Source organism: Camelus bactrianus, chromosome 28 (genome assembly GCF_048773025.1).
Source record: "Camelus bactrianus isolate YW-2024 breed Bactrian camel chromosome 28, ASM4877302v1, whole genome shotgun sequence".
In the NCBI taxonomy this organism is placed as follows: domain Eukaryota; kingdom Metazoa; phylum Chordata; class Mammalia; order Artiodactyla; family Camelidae; genus Camelus; species Camelus bactrianus.
In genome coordinates, this window is record NC_133566.1 from 16,585,776 (window position 1) to 16,613,740 (window position 27,965).

At 46.8% G+C, this 27,965-nt stretch overlaps 1 protein-coding gene across 4 annotated transcripts in view; it reads left to right on the forward strand.

Moving 5' to 3' along the window:
- The window catches only part of ACOXL (acyl-CoA oxidase like), a 255,445-nt gene that overhangs the window by 1,573 nt on the left and 225,907 nt on the right, over positions 1-27,965 (forward strand). For 3 of the 4 annotated variants that reach the window (XM_074354662.1, XM_074354663.1, XM_074354664.1), the window contains exons 2-6: positions 10,949-11,045; positions 19,971-20,054; positions 24,748-25,035; positions 26,140-26,226; positions 26,671-26,769. In XM_074354662.1, coding sequence (XP_074210763.1) covers positions 10,949-11,045; positions 19,971-20,054; positions 24,748-25,035; positions 26,140-26,226; positions 26,671-26,769 — 655 coding nt within the window. The remainder of the gene's footprint in view (positions 1-10,948; positions 11,046-19,970; positions 20,055-24,747; positions 25,036-26,139; positions 26,227-26,670; positions 26,770-27,965) is intronic. The other variant, XM_074354665.1, reaches the window with a different exon arrangement.

Below are 27,965 nucleotides of genomic sequence, written 5' to 3' on the forward strand. Positions count from 1 at the left end.
ATGAGAACCTAGCTATTTTAAGGCAGCCATTCAAGAGATTTGTAAAAATGCAGCACAGTGCCACTTTTCTTATTACTTTTTTGGGAAAATACTGTTCTTTTTATAAACATTTAATGAGTTTATTACTGCTATTTTAAAATGATTTAATAAAGTTAAACAATTTTCCTGTTATAATTTCTAATATGATAAATGTCAATAGATATCTGGGGGCCCTAATAATTTTTTAAAGATAATTTTTAAGAGAACATTCAGGTTTACAACAAAACTGAGAGGAACATACAGAGATTTCCCATACACCCCCATCCCCACACAAGCATATCCTCCCCAGTATTAACATCATTTGCCAGAATGGTATTTTTTTTTAAAACCAAAAATGAATCTACAATGATACATAATAATCACTCAAAGTCCACAGATTACAGTACAGTTCACTCTTGGTGTTATACATTCTATGGGTCTGGACAAATGTATGATGACATGTGTCTATCATTATAGTATCATACAGAGTATTTTCACTGCCCTAAAATTCTCTCTGCTCTGTTCTTTGCTCCCCATCACCCACCCCTGGCAAGCACTGATTTTTTTTTTTTTTACTATTTCCATAGTTTTGCCTTTTCTAGAATCTTATAGTTGGAATTATACAGTATGTAGCCTTTTCAGGTTGTCTTATTTCTCCTAGTAATCTGTATTTAAGCTTTCTGCATGTCTTTTCACGGCCTGATAGCTCCTTTGTTTTTCCTGCTGAATAACATTTCATTGTCTGGATGAACCACAGTTTGTTTATTCATTCACCTGCTGAAGGCCATCTTGGATGCTTCCAACCTTGGGCAATTAGAAATAAAGCTGATATAAACATCCATGTGCAGGTTTTTGTGCGGAGGCCTCAAGAATTTTTAAGAGGGCAAAGAGGTCCTACTACTTTAAATCATGCTTAGTTCCATCACATCCCGCACACACACCCCTTTTCCTATATTCCTCCATCTTTTCAGTTTAGTTCCTGGGCTGCTGTCTCTTTGCCTTTTCGATTTAGATAGCTGCAGTTTGAGCGATGGAGAAGAATGCTGGTATCCAAAGTGCTGGTTTGGGTCAAGCAGAAGTTGTGAACTTTGAATCTCATGGTCTGCCTGGGGGCAGAGGGAAAGGCAGGCTGGAGCTGGAGAGCCAGCAGGCAGCTTATTGACTATGTGACTGTCATTAAGGGTGATTTCCCCTTCCTGAGCTTACATTTGCTTATTCACAGAATTAGGATGATCTCTGTGCTGCTGGGGTGTTGTGATGCTTAAATGAGAAACTGTTAAGTGACTATTCAGTAATGCTGGCTGTGGTATCACACACACACACACACACACACACACAAAGAAGAAGAAGAAGAAGAAGGAGGAGGAGAAGGAGAAAAAGACACAAATCCCATTATGCTAACAAACGCTTTTCCATTCTCTCCAGTTCTTGTTTATTGACTTCATAATTTCAGAGTTATGTTAAGAGTCTAGACACAATTTCAGATTGTTTTTTCCCCAGTGATTAAAGATTCTGGATCTACTTGAAAGTTCACACTGTTCTATCAGATTTGGTCTTATCCTGTGTGAGAAAGTGATCTTGATTTCTCAGGGTTTTTAGCATTCTACCAAACTAAAGTGCTTCATGGGAGACCAGAAATAAAACTTCTCTAGTCACGGATTCACGGAGGCCATGTGAGGCCTCCCGTGGCTGGTCCCCCCTCCCCAGGTAAAGCAGGTGTTGGGGGTCAGGGTTCCTGGCAGCTGGGTGCTGTGGGTGCTGTGTGTATAATGGGAAGTGTGTACAGGGTTAGACTCTCCCAGGACCTAAGAGCCCAGGAAACTGTTCTCTCCACACCCCTCTTCTCCTCCTCCTCCTCAAAAAAAAACCCAACCAAAAACCAAATACCAAAAAAACAACCCCCCGCCCCAAAACCAAAACAACAAAAAACCTAGTTGTGCAATTTTTTTGTGTACATAATAGCTTCCCTCTTCAGTGCAGGGGTTCTTCCTCTAGGAAGCTCCCCCAGGCGTGGTCTGGGCACAGCCCTGGTCCCTCCCCTAAGGAATGGCTTGACCTCTCTGCCCAAGACCAGCTTGCTGGGCTGAGTCCTCATTGTCCCCCTCGGGGGGAGGTACCCCCTGACGACCACTCTGGGAACCACCCAGTTGCTGAGGGTCACACCTGCCCTACAGTGCCTAGGACAGCACACCCTTGACCAGGAGCAGAGGGTTCTGGGCCACTTGAGGCTCCTTGGTGGGGTTGCAGGGAGTACTTATGTTGCAGAAAAGTGTGTGATAGCTCAGTATTATAGCTCCGTGTTTCGGCTCAGTTATGACAGCAGCCTGGATCCTGGTGAGAGACCAAGCAGCTCTCAGAGAGTTGGAGAACTCAGGTTTATTACACCAGTGGGCCCAGAGGAATTAACACTCCAAGCTCTGTACCCCGTTTGTAGGTTTACACAGGCTTTTATAGGCTTCCAGTTTACACTTTGCAATATCATATGCAAATAAGGTATAACAAAAGTTGGCTAATTAGGAACAAGCTTTGTAGAAACAGACTAATCAGGAGGGAGAGAAATAACCAATCAGGAGTGAGGGAAATGGACCAATCAGGAGTGAGAGAAATAACCAATCAGGAGTGAGCTCCATGCAAATAAAGTACTACAAATGGACCAAGCACGAGTTAGCTCAGGGAACCAATAGAATTTTAGGGGTAAGTTCCACTTTCCTAGAAGTAAGCGATTTCTGAGGCAAAGAGTGAGATAAAACTGCTGGGCCAGGGAACCGGATGGTGCTGGCAGGAGAGTAGCGGCCCTGCGTGGGGGTCCTGGCGGTCTATTTTTATGGGGCTTCCCACCTCACTTAAAAGCAACATCTGAAATGAGGTAAGCTCTTAGGATGTTTTTGAGTTTGTTTCTTGGCAAACTGAAGCTCTCTCATGACGGCCTGTCTGGTGAGTGTGTGTGCACTTGTACAGGCCTACAGGCCCCACTAGATGCCTCGGGTCTCCCAGGCCCCCTCCCCGGCCTTCCTCAAGGCTCCCCGCCCCCTTTTTCTCTCCCCCCACCACCCCCGCCTTTTCTTTCCTTCCCTGGAATAACAACACATTTTTCCTAACTTTTAAATTTTTTTGGCTTTTATAAAGACTTTAATTTTATTTCCATCATAGGCACGTGAAAAAATGCTCAATATAGCTAATTATCAGAGAAATGCAAATCAAAACTACAATGAGGTATCACCTCACACCAGTCAGAATGGCCATAATTCAAAAGCCCACAAACAATAAATGCTGGAGAGGCTGTGTAGAAAAGGGAACCCTTCTGTGTTGCTGGGGACAAGTGCTCAGAAAAAACTCAGAGCCAAGGAAGGTGAGGGAGTGATGGGGCTGGACCCTGCGCTTTCCAAGTGCCCACCACCAGCGGTGGGAGAGGAGAGAGGCATAGAGATTCTTGCATATTTTCTTGCTAATTGGTCTCATAAGCCTGCAAGGGACGGCATTTTTCCAGGTCCTTGTCAAAATCTCTACCTCCTGCCTGTGTAATAGAGAGACAGTTAGTGGGGCTTTTGGTCCTGGAAGGAAACACACCACAGTGGGGAGAGAGTCCCCGGGGCGGTGACAGCTGGTGTTGTCTCCTCTTATGTGTAGCCACCAGCTAAAATGATGGCAGGATGTAGATTTAAAAGAAAAATATCACACAAGAACAAAGCATGTTCTTTTTTTTTCTTTCCTTTTCCATTATGGTTTATTACAGGATGTTGAATGTAGTTCCCCATGCTATACAGTAAGACCTTGTTGTTTATCTATTTTATATATAGTAGTTTTTGTCTACTAACCCCAAACTCCTAATTTATCCCTCTCTTCCCCTTTCCCTTTTTGTAACCATGAGTTTGTTTTCTATCTTTATGAGTGTGTTTCTATTTTGTAAATAAGTTCATTTGTATCATATTTTAGATTCCACATATAAATGATATCATATGATATTTGTCTTTCTCTGTCTGCTTTCTTCACTTAGTATGGTAATCTCTGGATCCATCCATGTTGCTGAAAATGGCATTATTTTGTTCTTTTTTATGGCCGAGTAGTATTCCATAATGTGTGTGTGGTGTGTGTGTGTGTGTGTGTGTGTGTGTATGTGTGTGTATTACCACATCTTCTTTATTTATTCATCTGTCCATGACATTTAGGTTGTTTTCATGTCTTGACTATTGTAAATAATGCTGCTATGAACATTGGGGTGCTTGTATCTTTTCCAATTAGTTTTCTCTGATTATATGCCCAGGAGTGGGATTGCTGGATCACATGGTAACTCTGTTTTTAGTTTTTTAAGGAACCTCCATACTGTTTTCCACAGTGGCTGCACCAATTTACATTCCCACCAACAGTGCAGGAGGGTTCCCTTTTCTCCACACCCTCTCCAACTTTTATTATTTGTAGACTTTTCAGTGATGGCCATTCTGACTAGTGTGAGCTGATACCTCATTGTAGTTTTGATTTGCATTTCTCTGATAATTAGTGATATTGAGCATCTTTTCATATGCCTATTGGCCATCTGGATGTCTTCTTTGGAGAAATGTCTATATTTAAAACTTTTGCCCATTTTTTGGTTTGGGTTGTTTGTGTTTTTGTTATTGAGTTGTATGAGCTGTTTGTATATTTTGGAAATTAAGCCCTTGTCTGTTGCATCATTTGTAGATATTGTCCCCTAGTCTGTAGATTGTCTTTTTGTTTTCTTAATGGTTTCCTTTGCAAGGCATGTTCTTGATATGAGCAATTCTGTAGAAGCTCCAGAAAAATTTGAGAGACCAACTCCTCCCAGGTTCAGCCACAGGGACAGTGACAGGGCTGCTTTGTGCTCTCTCATGACACACATTTATTGAAGGATGTGTCAGATTGTTAGATAACTTTCCTCAAACTTCAAAAAATAATTGCACACTTGAAAAAGTACTATTGACCATGAATAGAGAAAGTTTCATTCTTTCCCCTCTTCCCTTGGCAAGAAGTTCTGGGCTGATAATAACTTGGTCGGCTGGGTGGGGGAAAGGTTTTGGTATCCCTTTATTCTGGGGCCCAGATTCCCTTGGGTGGCAGAGCTCCTGGGGGTCCTTCCTCACCCCACTCAGCTTAGTGCCCCAACAGCCACTTCTAGAATGTGGATGGTGAAAAGTGGGGAAACACAGGTGGGTGAGTTTTGAGAATGTTCCCAGTTTTCCTTTGCAGCACACAGAGATTTGGGGCTTTCCTTCATTCTCAGTAACAATAACATTGTGCAATTTATTGAGCTTGACCTCTGTGCCAGACATTTTTCAAGTGTGTTAACTATTTCGTTTTTACAGCACCCCTAGGCAGTTGGCACTATTATGTCCTGAGTTCTCCATGTGGAGAAATGGAAGCATGTAGGTGTTAGTCATTTGCTAAAGTCACCAGCAGGTGGGAGAGACAGGATCCAAGGCTGAGGGTGGAGTGGGAGGGTGGGATGGGGGGTGGGTTGGGGCTGGGATTAGGACCCAGGGTTTGAGCTCTGACCCCTGGGCTGACTGTCCCCTGAGGGGCAACATGTCTACGACTGGGTCAGTGCTGTCCTCCAGAGGCACTAGGGAATTGTGTGGGGTATTCTGGGTCATCACCGTGAATGACGGTGCTGCTGGCATTTTCTGCTTCTGATGGGTGTGACATGACCTCTCAGAGAAGACAGCCCTGCCCCTAGTGCTGGCAAGGTCACTGGGAAACAGCGGGATGCCTCAGCCTGTTCAGATGGCTGTGTATGGCCAGACACCATAATGACATCCCTGTAGTAAACGTCTAGGCTGATCCTCCCCCTACTTTCTTTCATTGAGGCGACATTCATATAACCTACAATTAACCATTTAGGAACGTACAATTCAGTGGCATTTGGTGTGCTCACAGTGTTGTGTAACGACAACTTCTATCTAGTTCCCAAACTTTTTCGTCACCCCAGAAAAACATTATGTACTCATTAAGTATTCACCCCCCACTCTCCCCTCCTCTGGCAACCACTGATCTGCTTTATGACTCTATGAAGTTGCCTGTTCTCGATCTTTCATATAAAAGGAGTCATACAATATGTGACCTTTTGAACCTGGCCTCTTTCACTTAACATGATGTTTTTGAGATTCGTCCCAGTTGTAGCATGTGTCAGTACCTTGTTCCTTTTTACAGTTGAATAATATTCCATCATATCAGGCAGATAGGTTTCTTTTTTTTAAGAAAACAAGCATTTTCTTGTGAAGTCATGCCGTCCTATCTAATTTGTTTTGCCCCAGGTCATGTAGGGAAGTAGCAGTGGAGCTGGCCTTCTGGCTCCTAGATCTTCACTTTTCCTTCTAGAACACATTCCTTTTTCTAAACCAGAAACGATGATCATTCTGATTGGTTTTCCAAAAACTTACTAATTTTCCATTGGCTCACATTATGAAATAAGAACGCAAGGGGTGCATACAAGATCTACACAAGGAAAAAGACAAAACTCCGATGAACAAAATGAAAGAAGTATAGGCTGAAGTAGAGACAGAGATATCCCATGTTCATGGATAGGTCCTTCTTGTCTTGTCTGGACTCATTCATGGATCTGAAGTCAGCTCTTCTAACCCTGACGGGGCTCTTCCACATGTTTAGGGGTTGCCTGGAGGTAGGCTGGGCTATGATGGCCTTGGCTGAGACAGTTGAGTTCTCTTCACTTGTCTCTTACTTTATATAACACCCCCCACACCCCCCAAGTAGGCTAGCCCAGGCATGTTGTTGGATTAGCTCAAGCATAGTCTCAGAGGGATTTCAGAGGAGCAAGAGAGCAAGGAAGTGCACAAGCACTTTTCTGAGCCTCTGCTTCTCTCAAAGTGACCAACATCTCAATGGCCAAGGCAAGTCCCACGGCCAAGCTCTGATTGAAGGGTTGGGGAAATATGTTCCACTCCTTTACGAGAACTGCAGTGTCAAAGCACAGGGATCAAGGAGAGGTCAAGAGAAGGGGCCATCAGCACAATCAATCTAACACATGCATCATCTGTAAGTAGAGATAGTTCTACCCGTTTCTTTCCAATTTTGATTTCTCTAATTTCATTCTCTTGCCTAATTGCATTGGCAGACTCCCCCAGCACAGTGTTTAACAGCAACCTCTATGGTGGTTGTTTTCAAAGAGCCAACTTTTGGGATTTACTAGTTACAGTTTTTCTATTTTCAGATTCCTTTTCTGCTTTTCTTTTAATTATTTTTTTTCTCTTTTTCTTTAGTTTAATTTTTTTCCCTCTGATTTCTGTGGTCAGCTGCAATTTCTGCTACCCTAACCTGATCCCTTTACCTGGCCTATACATTCATCTCTTAGCTGCTGTCAATGTTGGCTGGCATCAAGTCACTTCTGAACTTGGATTTGTCCTTGACCAATGGGAGTTACCTTCCCAGGGAATGTCTGAGGTTGTGCTTTCTCCCTGAGCATGCCCGTGGCTACTGACCGACTGGCAGAGTGGGACAAGTCTGTGGTGCGACTTGTACCCCAGAGCTCCCCTGCTGGATCAGGCTGAGGCTGGATTTCAGCTGAGCCCACATCTTTGCAAGATCCCTGGCTGCCTATGTGATGGGGAGGCCTCCTGTCCCAAATGATGCCGGGAGTCCTGCTGCGCATCCACACTGCCAGTTGCCGACTGCCTGCTTCCCTGTCTGCACACCCAAAGACGGTCTGTCATTCGCCCAGCACCTCCATCCAGACCCTTTTGCATCCTTCAGCTAAGAAGAGTAGGCTTTTCTTGGAGTGTGTTTTGTCTAAGTCTGCTGGAGATTCTGGGTTGGAAGATTCAATAGCATCTTACCCAGAGAATTTGCTGGCATGTCGTTCCTCAGGTCCTGAGTTCCCCCAGGGGGTTTGCCTTCTTCTTTGTACTTTTTGGAGTCTTCCTACGCTTATTTATTGTGTAGTGTCCAGGGTTTCTTAGTTGTGAGGGAGGACCTGGGAGGAATTGGGCTATTGCATCTTGGCAGAACCAGAAGTCCTCCATGATACAGTATTTCCACCAATGGACACAAACAATTGGAAGAGCATAGACAATAGTAAAATATAATCAAGTAATTAGGAAGTGATGTGCTTTGAGTGCTTATGACCTTTATTTTAAAATATAATTTCTTCTAGTGTAACTTTGTATAAGTTAATTTTCGATAATGGCTGTGTTTAACAACCAGTTTACAAAAATTCTTTCACATTTAACAGTTGCATCTCGTGCTCTGATACAAGCTGGCTCCAACACTCCACTGGTTTTATTTAATATGTAGATAATATTTGGCCACAATTTTTATTTGGTGCAAGATGACTTTTTTTTCCCTTGATGAGTACTTTTAGTTTTTTTTTTTTTTTAATAGATTTGCTGCTCTTTTGAGGGTCATTGTATCAATTCTGTGCTAGTTTCTTTTTATTCTTTATAATTGAACATGTGAGTGAAACTGAATGATTTCTGGCCTGGCTTTTCTGAGAGGTTTCAGGGTTGGGGAGCCAGCGGAGTCCGGATGGTGAGCCAGGGTAGGTTCTTTTCACAGCATAGAACCTGTTTCCTTCCTTGCTGCTGCAGAGATGGATGCTTCTGTCAGACATGGCCCATGATTCTTCATGTTGCCCTGACCCGAGACCTACAGCTCAGGGACCTGTGGGGCTCGGGCTGTTGCCAGCTTACCGCCGGTCCTCTCCCGTCCTTTCAGAGGAGAGCTATAGGTTTTACACCTCAGCGTGCGGATCTTCCATTTAGGAAGTAAATTTTCACCAGCATTTCCTGAGATTTGCCACCATTTAGTCTTTGTGCTGTGGGATCTCTTTCTGTGGTTCTTTCCATGTCCTCCTGCCCCAGTCCTGCTTGACTCAGATGCTCTGGGCTGGCCTTACTAGTATGTTCAAATCTGGAGATTTTTCCAGACGCCCACTATTATTGAAAATAGCATTATAGCATTTTAATTTTCTGTTCTCCTTAGGGAAAATGCTGACTTCATGCAGTCATGTTTGTACTGAAATCCCCAGCAGTGGTGCTGACTCAAAAAAAAAAAAAACCAAAAAAAAACCCAAAAACAAAAAACGAACAATGGAAGAATGGGCCTGTCCTGTCTCAAGTGTTTCTGTTAGGGAGTTTTTGTGTCCCTTTAGCTTTTTTTTTTTTTTTTTTTTTTGCAGGGAGGGGGATTATCTTTTACATTCCAGGAGGCACATTGGGTCCTCTTCGATTTTTCAGTTAACTGACGACTGGATCGAAGAAGAGAAAGCCAAGATGGTCAAGTTGGTTCTTGTTTGGTCTGGGGCAATGAGCCAGCAGGTGTTTAGGGAGAATGTCTAGATACGAGGTACTGTGCTGGTCCCCAGGGGCCACACAGGAGACAAAGATTTGGACTCTGCACCCATGCAGTTTGTATTCCGGTTGGGAGTAAACTTTACATCAGGACAGTGTGTGTTGTAGGCATGTCCTGGGGGCATCCATGGGGACACTGTCTCCAGGATTGGGTTGTGAAACTAGAGGACCTGAATGAGTTTAAGTTCAGCTGCATGGCCTGGGGCCTCCCGTGGGCCAGGCCTGGTGGGGGTGCTGGGACTGGAAAATGGATCTGACACAGCTCCTGCCCTTGAAGGAGAAGGTGGGATATGTAAGAGCAGGAGCGGCAGTTAGGATTCATGAGCACTTCCCACGCATGTGCAGGCACTGGTGTAAGCATCTGAAGTGATTGTCCTCTGAGTCATGCAGGGTCATCCTTCCCATCTCACAGGTGAGAGGACAGAGGCCCCGGGGACAGCAGGCCATTTGATGGCGGTCACGCAGTTAGTGACAGTCAGGAATCCCACCTGAGTGAGGTTTCTTCCAGCCTCCAACTGTGCTCTGCATTGAAACATTTTAGGCGGCAGCCCTCCCGTGTCATTTGAGGTTTGATGAGAAACAAAGAGGGGCTAGATGTGCAAGTGACTTATGGGGGGCCCGGGGAGGAACATCTGTGCAGTGTCAGCAGCCGGGGAGGGGGAGGCGATGCAGAACTGCAGGAGGTGGGAGAATGTTCAGAATGTGTGCAGGCAGGGCTGACACCGTGAAATGAGGGAGAAGAAGGACTCAGCACAGATATAGAAAACAAACGTGTGGTTACCAAAGGGGATAGCGGGGGTGGGGGAGATAAATTAAGGAGTTTGTAAAAAATCTATATGTAAAATAGATAAGCAACAAAGACCTGCTGTACAGCACAGGGAACTGTTTTCAATATCTTATAATAACCTATAATGGAAAAGAATCTGAGAAAGAATATATGTATGTATATATATGTATAACAGAATCACCGTGCTGTACACCTGAAACTAACACAACATTGTCAATCAGCTATAAGAAAGATAATTATAAAAAAGTTTATTATAGAAAAGAGAAAAAGCACAGCACAGTTGTGAGACAGTCTGAGTGGGCTGGTTGGAAGGACAGTGCCCCTGGGCAGAAGTCCCCTGTGGGGCAGGGCAGCCTGAGGCTAGACCCTTGCCATGCACTTCACCTCTCAGGGAGCAGCCTGGGGGCAGAGTAGCCTGAGGCCAATGCCAGGGTCAAATCCCAGGTATGGCAGCCGTGGGTTGCTGGGAATGCTGCTCCCCATTGTGGGTTCTCTTGATGGAAACTCTAAGTGACATCCTGGGGCCAACACGCAGGTCACCCCTTCTCCCCCATCGCCCCACCTCAGACACGTGCAGAGGAGATGTAAGAGCCTTATTTTAAGGCCGTCTTATCAGGAAGCCCTTCTTCCTTCCCCTCCACTTTGACCCCCATGTTGACTGCATAGTCTGTGTCGCACACACAGGGGCCCTCCTTTGAGTCACAATATCAAAGCAGAGCTACAGAGAGACCCAGTGAAGATGTCAATTGTCAGATCCCATGGTCCAAAGGCTCTACTCACAGTTTCCACCAATCCAACGTCTTAACACCCATTTTGTGTCCATTTGTCACAGGTATGATTTAAGTCTGGATGAAATGAGAGCTTTGACATCTCAGAGAGTGAAGTTTACCATGGGTCTCCCTCTGTTAAAACGGGCAGTTCAGGAACAGGTAAGTTTCACTGTTATTTTGGTGTAACGTGTGTGAGTGAATGAGAGAAAGACAGGTTTTGTTTTGTTTTGTTTGCATTTGTGACTTGTAGAAGGAAGCACACGAATTTTGTCCCGGGGGAAACAGACAAGGTTGTCAGTCTTGGGGAGCGCCTCCTTCCCAACCCTTGCCTGCCCCCCTCCCCGTTAACCTAATCGACACTTACTTCTCCCAAGCTCGCAGGCTAGGGAATAGGGGACTTGGCAGAGGTGATGAAATATTTGTTCACAAAATAAATATAATTTGGGGCATAAAATTCAAATATCTGAGAAATGTAATGAACTCATTTTATGAGCTTTCTTAAGCGTTTTAGACTTGTCCAAAATGGATGAGTCTTGTTTGGCTAAAAATTGCCATTCTAAATCCAGTTAAATTATTTAGTCAATTTAACCTCATTAAAAAGAAAGAAGGAAGGAAAGAATATCTGATTAGAGAATTCCTTTGTGATGCTAGCATTAAGAGCTCTGTATTTTTGCCAAGTTAAAATCCATTTCCATTTCATTTAGCTTTATGGCTTCTCTAAACCTAATACTTTACGTAGGAAACAAAATATACCCCCTGGTGAGGCCCCTTGGGGAGGGGCCTGAAGCGGGGCTAAGCTTCAGCCTGGTAGATGCTGAAATGCTGAAAATGTTCTCCAGTGAACCTGGCGCCCTCCCTGCCCATTGTACTCTTGGAGGGAGAGTCTGAGGACCAAGGCAGTGGGGTCTTCCCCATTCAGGAGACCACGGCAGGGTGGGGGGGGCACGTTTCTCTGTGGATCAGAGCTGGTGGGGGCCTGAGGTCCATGTCTGATATTAGATCACCACCCTCCTGGCCCCGCTGGCTGGGTGTCCTGAGGAGGCAGGGACAGAACTCAGCATCTTGTCAGGAAGGGATTGCAGGCAGAGCTTTGGTCCCTCCCACTGAGATACTGCAGCCACCTCCACGAGGACAAGGATGCCACAGTTAGACAGAGAGCATGTGGAAGGAGAGGCCCACATAGTTGGGTAGAGCATGCTTGCAAAACCTGAAAAATCATTTCATACCCAGTGAAATGTACTGGCATAGGCGATTTTCAAGCTAGTAAATTGCCTCTCAGTGGAACATCCATTTAGAGATACATACAACTGACCGACTCACCAACCAGCAAACAGACACATAGAACAAACCCCCATCCCTCTGTGCTTTTAGCCACTTTCTCTATTAGACTCTGGCCTCCCAGTTCATCTGGTGTGGGGCTGGCCAGAAGGTGAGATCCTGACATGTGGGCCCGTCTCCTGCTCTCTTAATCAGCCCAACATGTCTAAGGCTTAACTTAGTGTCAGTAATCAAGACCCGGACGTGAGGGTTGATCCTTTAATGAGGTTTACCCATTGCTGCCCGACCCCTGCATCTGAAGGATTAGCCCGTGTACTCTCGCTCCCGATGAAGAGTGTTAAGCCCTGGATCCAATTATCTTCCTGTTTTCCTGGCTCCCTTCCTGGTCTTCAGCCGCCTGGACAGCTATGTCCTGGATGATTAGGTGTAATTCCTCCGGGAGGCACAAGATTGGCCCTAGACCATCTCTCCAGCTCATTCCCGTTAGTTATTTCAGCCTGTTTGGCACGTCACTCTGTGCGAATTTGCAAAAGCCCATGAACTGGAAGGAAATTAAACTCGTCGGTCGTCGGTCACTGGGGCTGTAAGCTCATCTTGCCGGGTGGGTGTCCTGAGACTGCCGCACGTCTGCGTCTGAAGGCTCTCAAGTTCCACCCTGGGAACAGCTGGAGGAGCTCGTCCATGTCCAGAAATTCTAGAAGAAGTGTTGCATGATTCATTCTGCCTCTTCATAAAAATATTGAGTCATGGCTGTACAGCCCATTCAGAGAGCGTTCCAGGTCCTTCCATCTTTCCCTGGACCCCGTTTCGGTTGCTTTAAGTTCGGGGGGCTGATCGGACTGGTGTCCAGGCAGACTGCTGTGCAAAATGAGTAATGATGGTGTCTTGGGGGACAATCGAGGAGCAAGCCTCCTCCCTTCCAGGTGTCGATGACGGACAGCCCACAGGCTAAGAATAAGCCATTAAAATGCTTCCACTCTGCCTTTCTCCCTCTGTCATCTGCAGTAGATTTGAGATGTTTCAGTAATTTAAAAAGGAGAACAGTCTCTAAGGCTGGTTGCAGAGTCACACACACACACACACACACACACACACACACACACTGTGAACCTCATTGCACTTGTCGGCTTCTCCTGCATCTGTTTCTAGGGACATCACATTTGTGCCCATCCACCCACTTTTTCTCCTCTCCCTGGGGATTCAGGGCTGGGTCCTGGGTAGGTGGGGTCTCTGACTCCATGAATTTCCAGATGAGGAGACAGAGGATGCAGCTGGGACATCTGCTTTGTGGCAGTGCCGGGACTGGCCTTCAGCCCTTCCCTCGTCCTGTCTGTGTGGCACTTTCCTCAGAGACACTTGTCCCTGGAAGCTGGCAGAGGCTGACGGCCTGCACCAAAGTCACCATAACCAATGCCAGCTCAGACTTACTAAATATGTATCTTGTGCCAGTCACAGCTCTGCGAACTTTATTATTTTTTATTTTTTAAATTGAAGTTTAGTTAATTTACAGTGTTGTGTTAGTTTCTGGTGTACAGCAAAGTGTATGGACACATATGTATTTTTTTCATATTTTTCCCATTATAGATTATAAGATATTGAATGTATGTGCTATATAGTAGGGCCTTGTTGTTTCTCTATTTTATATATAGTAGTTTGTATCTGCTAATCCCAAACCCTTAATTTATCCCTCACCCTGCCTTGAGAACTTTAAATGGATGCTCTCATTTAATATTCAAAACATCCCTAATGGAATTCCCATTTTATAGATGAGTAAACTGAAGCTGAGTAATTGGCTAGAGGTTGTACAACTAGTGAGCTGTGTGTGTAACCAGTGGAGCACGGATTCAAACCCAGGTGGGTGGATTTTTGAGCCCACTGACATCCAGTGGTTCTCACTCCAGGAGGCACATTAGAATCAACTGGGGAGCTTTCCAGCCTGCTGTCCAGGCTTTTGGTCACGTCAGTCAGATAAGCATTTGAATCTCTCAGGTGATCCGGTGTGGGTCCTGGCTTGAGTCCTGCTGCACCGTCCTTCTTTCCCAGAACCCTGTACTGTCTCCCCAGATTGTTCCCCTTCAGCATTTGGTTCCTGCCAATCATGGTTCAGGGATGCTCCGTCCCAGCATTTCCCTTCCCCAGGAGGGAGCCAGTGGGGCTCAGCTATTCCTGGCCAAGTGTAGTGAGGAGTGGGGACAGGTGTCTGGATAATGCAGCACCCACTCTGCCCATGACTCCTTCTTTCCGCCTCCACCATCTCTCCCATCCTGAGCTCCTCTCGTCCTCATCCCCGTGGACCACGTGGGCCGTTGTCAGCATAGCATCATTATTTTCTAAACCAGTGGTTCTCAAAGTATGGTCTGAGGACCCCTGGTGGTACCCAAGACCTTTTCAGGTACTACCATGTCCAACTGCCTGTGCGCATGGCACCAGATTTGCATCATAAGCTTCAACCAAAACAACATATGGCAACAGACTGAGGGCAGAAGCAGACGAGTCCAGCTGTCTTTTATTAAGACAGAAGCTAAAACAGTTTGTAAAAATGCAAAACAATTCCGTTCTTCTCATTGACTTTTTTTTGGGGGGGGGTTGGAAATTATGGCTATTTTTTTATGAGAATTATGTCATTTACATTAACACGTAATAGATTCATTATTGTTATTCTTAAATGAATAAGTATTTAAAAATTCTCAGCTTTAATTACTAGGATGGGAACCTGATAGATACAGTCTGTGTAAACAAAAGCTCGTTGGAATCTGTGATAATTTGTAAGAGTTTGAAGGGGTCTAGAGACCTCAGAGTTTGAGAACTGCTGATAGAAATCATCCGCTGTTTTCTCGAACCCCATTCTCAGATCAGCTTGGAGGGGAATTGGCAGGACACTGGCGGATTTGTGTTTGTATTTATTATCTTATAATTGTTATTTCCATCAGAATTTTAGATAGTGTCCATTTGGGATGGTTTTCCTTTTTGTATTTGGAGGAATATCAGTGGGTGATCGGATCTGGTTGGAGTAAGATTCTAGAGTCAGCTCCGCTTAGAAGGCATCAGGGGTTGGGAAGGCATTGCTTTCCTCATTAACCCCTGAGAAAAGTTGCAGCTTTTCCAGGAAGCAGCCAAAGTGAAGCCACTGGCGCGCAGCAGTGAAAGGGGCGAGCGGGGACTATGCCAGAAGGCTGAGGCTGTCTGTCCTGCTGCTGCCCCGCCCTCCCCGGCCTGCCCTGTTGCCTGGCAACATCAGTGCCGTGATCCAGGGCACCTCCCTGGCACCCCCTCCGCCCCCCAGGACTGGTTCCTGACCTACTTTGAGCCCTTGGCTCCACCACTGCGGCCTCGGCTCTGCCCTCGGCCCTCTGGCTTCTGTTTGTACTGGAACCCAGGCTTTCCCTCATGGGCCGCGACAGGCTGGCCCTGGCTCTGTCTTGTATGCTGCCTTTGGCAGGAGGCCCTGTCCCAGCTCCAGCCCCATGACTTGGACACCAGCCACTTGGCCAGCACTCTGTCAGGTCAGCCCTGGCCCCGTGGGATGCCGCTGAGGATGTGAGCAGAGATGACAAGACAGAGCGCCTGTTTACAGAAGTTCCTCTGGGTAGACTGGCACCTGAACTGAGTTGTCATCTGTGGTGGCCACAGGGATTACTCGAGAGGGCGTGCTAGGAAGGGAGCTGGGACCCACCCAGGGAAGACTCCTGGTGCTATTTATTTATTTCACTGTAAACCATTCTGCACAATGAAGACGTCTCATTTTAAGGAATAATTATTATTCTTGCATTGCAATATCATGTTAAAAATAACAGTTCACTTATATGTGGAATCTAAAAAAAATGAGACAAATGAACTTATTTACAAAACAGAAACAGACTCCCAGACATAGAAAACAAACCTATGGTTACCAAAGGGGAAGGGGTAGGGAGGGATAAATCAGGAGTTTGGGATTAGCAGGTGCAAACTACTATATATAAAGTAGATCAACAACAAGGTCCTATGATACAGCACAGGGAAGTATATTCAATATCATGTAATAACCTATAATGAAAGAATATATGTATATGACTGAATCACTATGCTGTACACCAGAAACTAACACAACATTGTAAATCAACTCTACTTCCATAAAAAGAAATAACAATAATTATTACTTGTTGTCATTTGCTAAGTCCCTTCTATGTGCCAACTGAGGTGATTTATTCATTTTACAATTGTTTATTGAGCATTTACTATGAGGTAGTTCAAGAGGAAGTGAACAAAGCAGGCAGTACTGGCTTTGTGGACCTTATGTTTTAGGGGAAAACAGGCAACAAACAAATAAAAAAGTACATTTATGTCAGATGGGTGTCGGTGATGCTGGGGATAAAAGTCAAGTGTGGTACATTGCGAAAGAGAAAGCAAATCTATCTCTGTTCACGGACGACATGATCTCATATGTAGAAAACCCTAAAGATTCCATCCCAAAACTGTTAGAACTGATCAACGAATTCAGCAAAATTGCAAGATACAAAATCAACCACTGTTTTCCACTGAAGTCAGTGTAAATGTAAAATAATGCACTTTCCCTTAACAGCAGAGTAAGCTGATGCATCAGGCTGGCAATGTCACTATGATACACTCATCATTACATGCTGTCAATATTGATACATTATGTGATTACACTAATAACCCGAAAAATGTCCAAGGCAACTAGGAATTTGGTAGGAAGCATGTGCTACCAAGAAAAGTGGTATTACATTTAAGGCAAGAATTTGGAAAATCCGAAACTGTCACGATACCGCAATGAAGTTGTGACTGATGAAAAATGCCATTGGACAGAGCCACAGGAATGTCACTTTTCGTCGTTCCTGTCCTGTACTTTGCTGGAGTAGTCTGGGCCCCTGGAGGGGACAGAAGTACAATGGTGACAGACAGCCTTCATGACCGAATTCTCCCAGTCTCTGCTCAGGCAGCCCCGCTGTGTGGCCCCAGCAGAGAGTCAGCAGAGAATAAGGAACAGCAGAGAGCAAGAAGGGCCAGACAGCAAGGAGGCCTCAGGCCTCAGTGAGAAATTTGGGGTTTTTTTGGCAAAGGTAACTGGCCTCACTGGAGGGTTTTCTCAGTGGTGGGTGGGGCAGGGGAAGCAGAGAAGCTCAAAGTGATACTTATTTTTAAAGTATTCTAGTACCTTGATCAAAATTCTCAAGTTGATTCAAAAAAATGTATATGGAAATGCAAAAGACCTAGCATGGTTAAAGCCAATCTAAAAAAAGGGCAAATTTGCCTTTTAGAGACTGTTTGGGCTTATAAAACCAAAAATAGGCATTTTTGTTGAATTTGATTTGTGACAGAATATTGCATCACAAGGGTCTGATATGTCAAGTGCTCTGCAGAGAAATGGAGGGACGGAAAACTACTTTCCTTCTGTTTTAGACAACTTACTAAGCAGAAATGTAAATAGCATGAGGTCCAATTTAAGATAAAATATAAGGTTGAGTCTATTCTCCAGACATTTGTAGAATTGTTATCATTTAAAATGATTACAAGCTAACATCCTGATGTGGGAACTGAGTTTGGTGTGACTACATCAAGTCTAAATGAAGGCAGGCATGCAGTAGAAACACTGCAAAAACGAATGCCAAAAAACATGTTAGTGACTGGTCGATCGTGACGTTCGGTATGCTACCAATTGAATTGTCGATATGAGACATTCTTTAATTAAGAATAATTAGCGGATGAGAAATGAGAGAAGAATTGAAGGAAAGAGAGAATTTATGTGTGGAGAGGATGTTAAAAATATGTGACAGTAAGGAAATCAGTCAAGTGAAGCCTCATCTTAGTTCTGGAACTTTTGTTCGACGTCTTGAAATGGACCGGCCCAAATGAATGCTTAAATCAACAGCCGCTCCTTCATGGCCAACTCCTACGGCTTTGCCCATTGGATCTAATAGCAAAGATCGCTGTCCCGTGCAGAGACCGGAGAGGGAAGATAATTGTCCTAAATTGTCCTAAATGTATAATGCTCCAAGAGGGCTAAAATTGGGGTTGGTTCTTTAGCAAATGTGATTGCAATTTATTTCAAACCATCGAGTGAAAAGACCACGGTGGGATACCGCTGTGACAAAGTCCCCTCCCTCATCCACGGTGCAAGTGGAGACAATGAAATAGGAAGAAAACCATGAACTGCTGGAGAGTCTGAGGGACTGACTCACTCCTGAAGGTTTAGGTTTGGCTGTAGCAGAGCAGGTGGTTTAAGGGGAGAAAGGGTTTGTTGTAATGACGTGGGGTGGGGTGACTCTTAGCAAGATCACAGGGGCACCAGGATGTGCTAGCGTCAGGTGCTCTCTGGGGACGAGGCTGGTGGTACAAAATAGGGATGGCCTGGGCCATCTGGAGTCCTGGGGCTTCCTCCAGCTTAACAGTGAGGGGCACTGAGACCTGGGGGCGAGATGGCCAAGTGAGGATCTGAAGATCTGGTTTCTGGCCGTTGCTCTACCGCTTACTTACTGGGTGACCCTGGCTGGACATGTCTTTTGACCTCCCCAAGCCTGGAGTTTTCCATCTGTTACACACACGGGATCTACACCTCTTGTCCTGCTCAGCCCCTCATGGAAAGTTGTTGGGGGGACTATGGGGACCCAGGGGCCCTCCAAAAAAGCCCCCAAGTGTCTGCTACAGTTGTTTTTTATTATTTGCTGGTCACAAACTCTCTGCTGTGAGCCAAAGCTGGAGCCAGGCGATGGTACGTGCTCTAGCCTTGGAGGTATTTTAGGAAATAATCAATACAAGATGCCCTGGGTTGGAGCCACCATAAGAGTCATAAATCTTCACAGTCTGCTGTTTGATAAAATTAATAATGCTTGAGAGAAACGTCGTAAAAACCTACGGGATGGAGAACAGAGTGTGCTTGGGGAGGGAGCCTAAGCCAATGTGGAAATTGAAATTCATCCAAGGAAGCTCGGTTCCTCCTGCTGCTGGTGAGGCAGTAACACGCGTGTACGCACATGTGCACGTAGGCGTACACACAGCACACCCATATACACTCGTGCACGTGGGCAACCAGCTCCAGCTTTGTTGGCTGTGTCTCCAAAGAGACTGGCGAATCAGGAAGACTGGCATTCATTCCAACAACAACGGATAATTGGGACTTGCACGCTCAGGGCCTATGACTGTCTGAGGAAATGCCACCTGCCTCTGGAATTCTAAAGTAAGACGGTGAGTTTTTTTGCCCCGCCTCATTTCTGACTGATGGAGAAGAGCATGCTCATGTAGCCCTGGGATTCGAGGCTGTGATGCACATCAAGTGAGAAGAGGGTACCTTCTGGGCTGGGCCTCATGGTTTTTAACTTGATCAGAGCTCTGAGATGGTGCATGGTCAGAAAAGTGTGTGAAGACGATTACTCTTCCTGTGTCCAAAATGCTCCCGGACCTTCCGAATCCTCTGTCTTGACGTCAGGATTGTCACCTGGACTCGCTGATGGTGGGAGGGCTTGTGCAGAGATGCTGCGGGTCTGTGTTGCTATGTAGAACCTTGGGGGTGGCCCAGGGACAAACTTGGTTAAGGCAACGCGAGGCCAAAGGTCAGTCCGTCAGTCAACTTCCCATCATGTAAGAGCCTTGAACTACTTCGTCTGTGGTCAGAGACCAGACGGCCACGTTAAAAAAGGATGAATGCCTTGACTTCAGGAGGCCGATGGGATTATTTCTTAATTAAAAAATCGCCTTTATAGTGTTGAATTTTTAAATTGTAATTTTAACATCTGTTTATTATTTTAAAAATGTTAATTTAAAGGGTCAGAAAACCATAAGGAAATCTTGACAGTGGGTCTGTTGTGTTTTCAGGCAGAGAAAACAAAGAATTTTGTCAGTCGAAGCCTGGTCCTAGGAGAGGTCCTCTCCATCGCGGACATGGCCACAGGTGTGAAGGTGAGAGGCCCTGGGCGCCCCACTGCCCTTTGTGAATGGGTAGTTTTGAGTGGGAAGGAGTAAAAAAATACTCTGTAGGTATCAGTCTATTCCCAGAATAGATGTTTGTATAATGGTACACCTTCCAACTCATCCCCCTGACTTCCTTTTCAACTATGATTCAACCCTGTATTTGCTTCTTTTTCACTTTTCTTTTTGTAGAGTTTTATTGCTTTTGTGTCAGTCAGTTATTTTCCATTATTTTAATTTGATAGAAACAATATCATAATCATTCGTGATGTACCTTCTTCACCTAAATATTATCACTAGGATTGGTCCATGTTGTTGTATGCTGCTGTGTTCATTCCTATTTATTTATTTTTTAATCTTCTTATTTTGAAACAATAATGCTTACGGGAAGTTTCAAAAACAGTCATTTGACCCCTTCACCCAGTTTCAGTGGTGACACCTTAGTGGTGGTGACACCTTAGGTAGCTGTAATGCAGTATGAAATCAGAAGATCAGCATTAGTGCACGGTACTGTTAACTAGACTACAGAAGTTGCTCAGACTTCACTAGGTTTTGCATGCACTCATTTGTGTGTGTGTGTGTGTGTGTGTGTGTGTGTGTGTGTGTAGTTCTGTGAAGTTTGGTTCCCTATAGAGTGTCATGCCGCCACCACCACAATCAAGGTGCAGAGCTGTTTCTTCATCACAAAGAAACTTACACGGATAAGAATTTTCAGTTGCATCCAGCCCCCACCCCATTCCTGTCCTTTGGCGACCACGCATCTATTCTCCACCTCTCTGATTTTGCCATTCTGAGAACAGTATGCAAATGGAAGCTCATTGGTTTTTGACGACTGAGTCATACTTCGTTGTGTGAATGTGCCCAGCACTTGGCATTCTTAGATTTCTCCATTTTCGCGGATCGAATGGGTATAGAATGGCCTCACACTGTGGGCTTGCTTTGCGTGCACCAGCAAACCAAGGGCGGTGAACAGAATAGCTCCAAGGGCGAGACTGCCCTGGCCCCTCCTGGTGCCCTAGGTCTCCCAGCAGACATGTGGCCCCGCACGTGCCCTCCTTCCCTGCCCTGGATGCCACTGCATCTCAAAGTAAGTCCCTGTGTGCAGACGCCCAGTCCTGACGTCCCCAAAGGGGAGAAGTTATAATTAGAAAGTGAAGAGGGAAGGATCAGACAGGAAGCTGGGTCAGTCATTATCACTGATGAGTCCAAGATGGAAACGGTTTCTGTTCTGCGGGGTGGACATGAAACAATGTATGGGAAATAAAAACAAAGGAATCTGTGAGTGTCATCCCCGGGGTAAGGACGCCCACCATTACGTCCTTTGGGGGAAACTGGTCTCTCCTCTCCCGGTCTCCTGGCTGGGTTAGCTGTGGCTTCCAGAGAGAAGAAAGGCATCTGAGACGCAGCAGATAGCTCCTCCTCTGAGAAATCCCGGAGGATCCTGGTCTAGACTCAGGATGCCCAGTTGCTGCTGGTACCTTATCTCCCCCACCTGCCTTCTCTTCAGCCAGCCTCTGGCGGGTTGTGACCGTAGGGGAGTCTCCACCGGGGGTTCCAGCCCTCTGGGTGGGGAGCCTGCTCCCCTGCACCTGCACGGTCTTGTGCTGGGCCTAGTGCATAGAGTCACATAGGGAATGTTTGAGCGAATGAGGGAGGGGCAGTGTGTGGTTTAAAGCAGACTTAAGAAAGCTTCCAGCTCGTTGCAATGTGTCCATCCTGGTTCAAATGATAAACTGTAAAGATAAATTACATGTCAGTTGGGGGGATTTGAACATTGGAAATTTGACAATGTTAAAGAATTATTATTATATTTTACATGGAATAATGATTTTGGGGTCATGTTTTTAAAAAGAGTTTATCTTTTACAAGGTATACAGGGAATACTTAGGGATGAAATGATAGATGTCTGGGGTAAACCTAAAGGTGACCTGGGGTGTAGAATGGGAGACTGAATTGGGGGAAAGATGACTAAAACGGACCACGAGCTGGCCACCATTGAGTTCACTGCATGCTTCTACTTTGTTAGAGATTTTCCACAATAAAAAAAAACTTAAAAAAATTTCACTCCTGAGTATCCTGGAAGGAAATTTGAATAGATTTAAAGAAGGAGAGCTTTATAAATATTTCTCTGTTCACATCAATCCTCTGCGTAAAACCCGTCTCTATTGTGCTTCAGAGAAACCCTCCAGTCCTTGGTGTGGTCCACGGGTCCTCTCCAGACACTTTCTGTGCCTGGAGATGTGCATCTCGGTCTTCTCTTGGTCCTCCCTGTCCATGTGTGGACCACTCATGTTCTCATCCTGGAATGATCTTTTCCCGTCCTTCACCTGCCTGACACCTGCTTATTCCCCAAGTCTCAGCTCAAGCGTCCTTCCTTCAGGGAAACCTCCCTCAGGCCTGCAATTTAAATCCCATCTGCATGTTGTCATCCATTTTTGTACCTTTTTTTAATGGCTGTATTCTGTTATAGCCTGTCCCCATTTTGAATTTATGGATTTATTCACGAGGCTGTGGTATCTCTCTTAGCATCACTAGAGGGAAGACTCCTTGAATACTGTGTCCTTCCACATTCTTGGTACACAGGAAGCATCAACACATGAATATTACGGGAACACATAGAATCAGAACAGCATGGCAGTTACTCAAAAGGGTAAACATAGAATTACCGTATGATCCAGCAGTTCCACTTCTAGGTTTGTACCACAAAGAACTGAAAACAGGGACTCAGATACTTGTTTGCCAGTGTTCATTGCAGCATTATTCACAATAACTAGTTGGGGGAAAGAAACAAGTGTCCATCAACAAATGAATGGAAAAACAAAATATGATCTATACATACATACCACGGAATATCATTCAGTCCATAAAAAGGAATGAAGTTCTGGCACACGTTCCAACATTGATAAATTTTGAAAACATGACTCTAAGACATTGCATGATTCCACTTGTATGAAATTTTGAGAATAGGCAAATGTATAGAGATAGAAAGGCGGTTAGAGGTTTCCAGAGGCTGGGGGAAGAGGAGACCGTGGGGAGTTATTGGTTAAGAGGCACAGAGTTTGTTGGGGGTGACGAGAAAGCTTTGGAATAGAGGTGACACAACACTGTTAATGTGGTTAATGCCACTGAACTGGACACTTCAAGGCGGCTAAAATGGCAAACTTTATGTTATGTGTACTGTACCACAATAAAAAAAATCTTTAAAATGTAACAAAAATTAACCCTGTTTGCTTTCCCACACACCAGTCCTTGCAGGGGAATTTTCTTTTCTTGTGCTTGGACATCCTAGACAGTCAGAGGGATGTAGGCTGTGTCCCCGCATCCAGCCCAGGCCACAGCTGCCTTTCCTGTTGGTGGTGGAGGGAGACATCCGGGGATGGGACGTGGGGCACTAGGAACAGTTCTGTGAGGTCTGGGTTGGTCATGACCTCCCAAGATCTCGGGGCCAGCCCAAAGCCCCTGCTGGCTTTCCTGTACATCTTCAGGCGGCCTGGCCGTCAACCTGAGCATCAACTTAGGAGTCATCTGAACCCCCTTTCTCTCTCCCTCCAGGTCCTGTTATCCTAAGACTCCAGGTGTCCCTAAGAGCTTTGGACAAACACAGTTGTGCTCACACAGCCAAGTGCTGTCTGAGCCCGGGGCTGCTTGGAGAGCGACTTGCAGCAAGGAGTGGGGGCTGGAAAGGGAGGGAGGTGCCAGGGAGCTGAGGGCTTTGAATCCCCACTCCAGCTTGAGAGCCAGCTCAGGGTCTCCTGCCAAGCAGGCTGATGCAATCTGGAAGGACGCCACAGCCAAAGGGAACACGATACGCTTCCTCTTCTCTTTCCCCGTGACGGCTCCCTTTTTCCTGATTCGAATCGCCTCACTCTGTCTTGGTTTGCTTGAGTTGCAACGGTAAAGCCCTACAGATCGGGAGCTTAAACAACAGAAGTTTGTGTTCTGACAGTTTTGGAGGCTGGAAATCCAAGATCAAGGTGCCAGCTGATTCGGTTCCTGGCGAGGACCCTCTTTCTGGCTTGTAGACAACCACCTTCTCCCTGTGTCACACATTTTGAGGGTGAAGGGGAGACACACAGAGCATGTGCTCTGGTATTATAAGGGCACTAACCCATCCTGGAGGCCACATCCTCACGACCTCATCCCCGGGGTCTCATAGCCTAACACCACCACGTTGGGGGTTAAAGCTTCATCATACAAATTGTGGGCAAAGACCCAGTTTGTTCTGTGTCACCAGCCTTTCTGGGGTCACCATTGTCTCAAAAACCACTTGCAGGGCCTCAGCATGTCCCATCTGCTGTTGAGATGAAAAGAATCTGAACGCACTGGAAGGCTCTTTAGGGGACCCGCCGTCTGACTGCTGTGTGGGAAGGACCTGGCTTCCTGAACACGAGACAGACCTCACGGGCCCGTGGCGTCAGGGGGACAGTCAGAATGGTGTGGGTTCCGTCCGCAGGGTTTCCCCGCCCAAGTTCTGGCACGTTCCGTCAGACACCTGCAGCTTCGCTTTCCTTGCTGTGAAGACGGTGCTGATGCCCGTTCACAGGCTGGTTCAGGTTTATAGTCCTGGGGCTCAGGAGGAGCTCCAGGCCGTGCCTGGCAAGTTACAGAGGCTCGATTAGTGGGTAAATTGGGGGGGGGGGCTGCACCCTGAGACGTGGCTGGAGCCCTGCCCCACGTTTTCCAGGTAGTGGCTCAGTTAATGGATGGAGATGAAGTCAGCCTGCGTTCCCGGCTCCAGCCCACCGGCTTTCCCTGCCGCCGAGGGGCGGTCCTCCTTCTGGTCACTATTTGGAAGCTGAGAGGCCCAGCTGGAGGCCGCGTCCTTGGGCCCCGTCTGCCTGTCCGGACCGCAGCTCCCAGCCCCCGGGCAGCTCCGGCTGTGCCCTCTGGAGGCTGCTGCCAGCCCTCCCTGGGCGTGGTGTGGTCATTACCCCCTGCACCTGACCCTGCAGCTGTCCCTTTGCTCCTCCAGGTAAGTGAGAAAGGAGAGGGGGAGCGTCCCAAGGTGTGCGTGTGGTTGGAGTTTTCCTTAGATGTCCGCACGCCTCCCCCTTTTTTACTTCCTTGCTGCTGCTTTTCCCAGTCTCTGTGTCCTGTCCTCCGAGTGGGCCGGGGGCCAGCGGGCTCGCCGGGCAGGGAGGACAGCACTGGTCACAGTGCCCTCTGAGCTCTTCTGTCTTTGCGGTCATTCCCCTGCTACCTTCACTCAGCCCTGCTCAAGCTACCCTCCCTCCTCCTCTTCCTCCATGTCAGCGACACTTTTCCAGGGTTTGGAAAAGGCCAGGTACCGCGTCATTGCCCCTCAGCGGGTCCTTGCAGCTGTTGGCATGAGGCAGCTTGAGGTTGAATCCCAGCCCTGCACACTTTCTCAGGTGTCGCCGTGGGCAGGTCGCTTCCCTCTCCTGAACCTCAGTGTCCCCATTGGTCAAGTGAAGGGGACGGTGTTTTCTTCCCAGGGTGGTTGTGAGGGTCCGTGAGCTCGTGTGTGTGGAGGTCAGAGCCTGCAAGGTGGGAGGGCTTAGTAAGTGGGGGCCTGTCATTCACTGCCTTTGTCAGATGGGGAAACTGTGGCGACTGTGTCCCTGTGTCATTGCCCGAGGTCCCCCAGCCGGTGGGCAGCTGAGCTGGGATTTGATCCCTGCCTGTCTCATCCGGAGCCGAGTGCCTGCTCATTTTACATCCTCGCTTCTCCCACGAGTCTTCCTGTTGGTGGACTGTTTCTTGTGGTACGACTCACCTGTGCAGGCTGCAGCCAGCACCCGGGGTGGGTGCACACCTCCTCTGTATCAGACCCCGAGCAGACAAGGCAGGATGCACATTCATTTAATGGGGTGAACGGGGCGGCCTAGGGGATGGAGGACTCCCTCTCCAAGGAGCGGGAGCTGTGAGCCGCATCTGCCCCGAGGAGCTGGGGCTGGACCGGCTGCGAGGAGAAGGGTGTGGATGTCACTCGTGGGGTGTGTATAAAGCCTCATGAGCTGACTGGTGCTCCTTGAATGGGGTTTGACCAGTGGGCTTGGTCATCATAAAACTGTTGACCCTTGTTAACAGTGGCCTGTATTGTCCTTGTTTTCAGTGTGGAATAATTTATTGGCTATTTGGTGGTGCCGTCAGGAATCTCGGAAGCCCGGGACACGTAATGAAGTGGCTTCGGCCACTCCAGGTATGGCATGTACCTCAATAGATGTCTTCTTCCCTGGAGAGCCTTGAAAATTCACAGTAGCGAGATGTGTTTGTGTGTGATTGCAGAAAAAGAAAATGAAGCAGAGAATTAGTGTCAGCCAGAGCTTTGTTCACAATGAGAATTTCGAGGCTACCTTTTTAAATTGCATTGCGTCTGTCGTACTGTTATCACATTAGCTGTCACCAGGCTGAATTTTGTAACTATCTCCAAGTCCCCTCCTCCTCTGTCCCCAACGTTCTTAATGATCTGAGAGTCTGCAGTTAGAGCAACTGTCTGACGCTGATTTCCTTCGTTTTTTTGGGGGGGGGTAATTAGGTTCTTTAATTTATTTATCTGTTTTAATGGAGGTACTTGTGCGGGCTAGGCAGGCACTCTACCACTGAGCTACACCCTCCCCCCCTTTTAACATCTTGGAAACTCCAGGAGCAGAAGTACACGGGGATGTTCGCGATGACTGAGAGGGGCCACGGGAGCAACGTGAGAGGGATCCAGACGGAAGCCACCTTCGACCTCTCTGCACAGGTGAGGGGTTGGTCCACGGTTCCGAGGCCCAGGGCAGCAGGGGACTGCACAGAACGGGCTCTCCTCTTCCCGAGCACGCCTTCACCCTCTGCTGTGTGTGCTCCTGGGCTGAGGTGTTCAGATTCGGAAGAACTGCCCAAGTGCTTGAGTGGAGGTGGACACGAGCTCAGCCGTCGTGAGTCTAAGACCAGCCAACCCATACACAGCGCTTACTGTGGGACAGGCACTGCTCCGTACCCTTTATGTGCACCGGCTAACTTTTTCTTTTCACAAAAATCATTGCCTTGTATGGGTCCCGTTTTCCCCAAACAGCATAAATGATTTAGCTGCCTGGTGTGCTTCTGCAGGGGAGTTGCAAAGCTGAAATCTGATGATGAGTGGACCCTGGTGGATGCGCTGCCTCCCGGGATGGGGGGTGGGGTGGTGGGGTGAGGGAACAAGCCCACAGCAGCTCAGGCCACCGAGGGCTGGCTTAGCAGGGACTGGATTCCTCCCTCCTTGGTTTCTGAGTTTCTCCCTACATTTCCCTTTTAAACGCCAGAACGTATCGGATGAGCTCCCTCTTCCTCCAGGACTTTGTCAGCCTCTTATGTTTTTGGGTTATTTACTCCTGCAGGTTGTTTGCTTTATTTTTATGTTTGGATGGCAGATTGAGGGGCGGTATGGAGAGCTTAGAGGTTAAGGGAGAGTTTTATTTCTGCACTTCACTTGAGATAACAAAAATAAAAGAGGCCAAGAGCGCCGTGGCCAAAGCCGTCCTTTTTCGTGCTTATGGGACCGGCCATTTTGCCGGTCTTCAACAGCTAATGCTGATAGGAACTGACACACACGGTGTGCGTTATTTAGATCCAGCTTTCACGCCAGCGTTTTGGCTGATGCTGACTTTCCGAATCAAGGAATTTTGCCAGAAGTGACAAATCTCCTTTCCCAGAGTGTATCAGATGTCGATGGGGATGGATGGCCTCCTTGTGTGCTCGCCCCAACCCCAGACCTTTTCTGCCAGACCAACATTTCTCTGCCACTTCCCTTCCCACCCTCGAGGGATTAGTGTCCCCTCACCACATGGCTTTGTCGTGGTGGTCTGTTACTGCATCCAGCCTCAGAATAACTCCTTTCTTGGGGAAGTCCTGGCTGGTCTGATAAGACAAGTGTGGCCTCCAGAGTCTTCTCTTATAAAGAATCAGCTCGTCCATTTA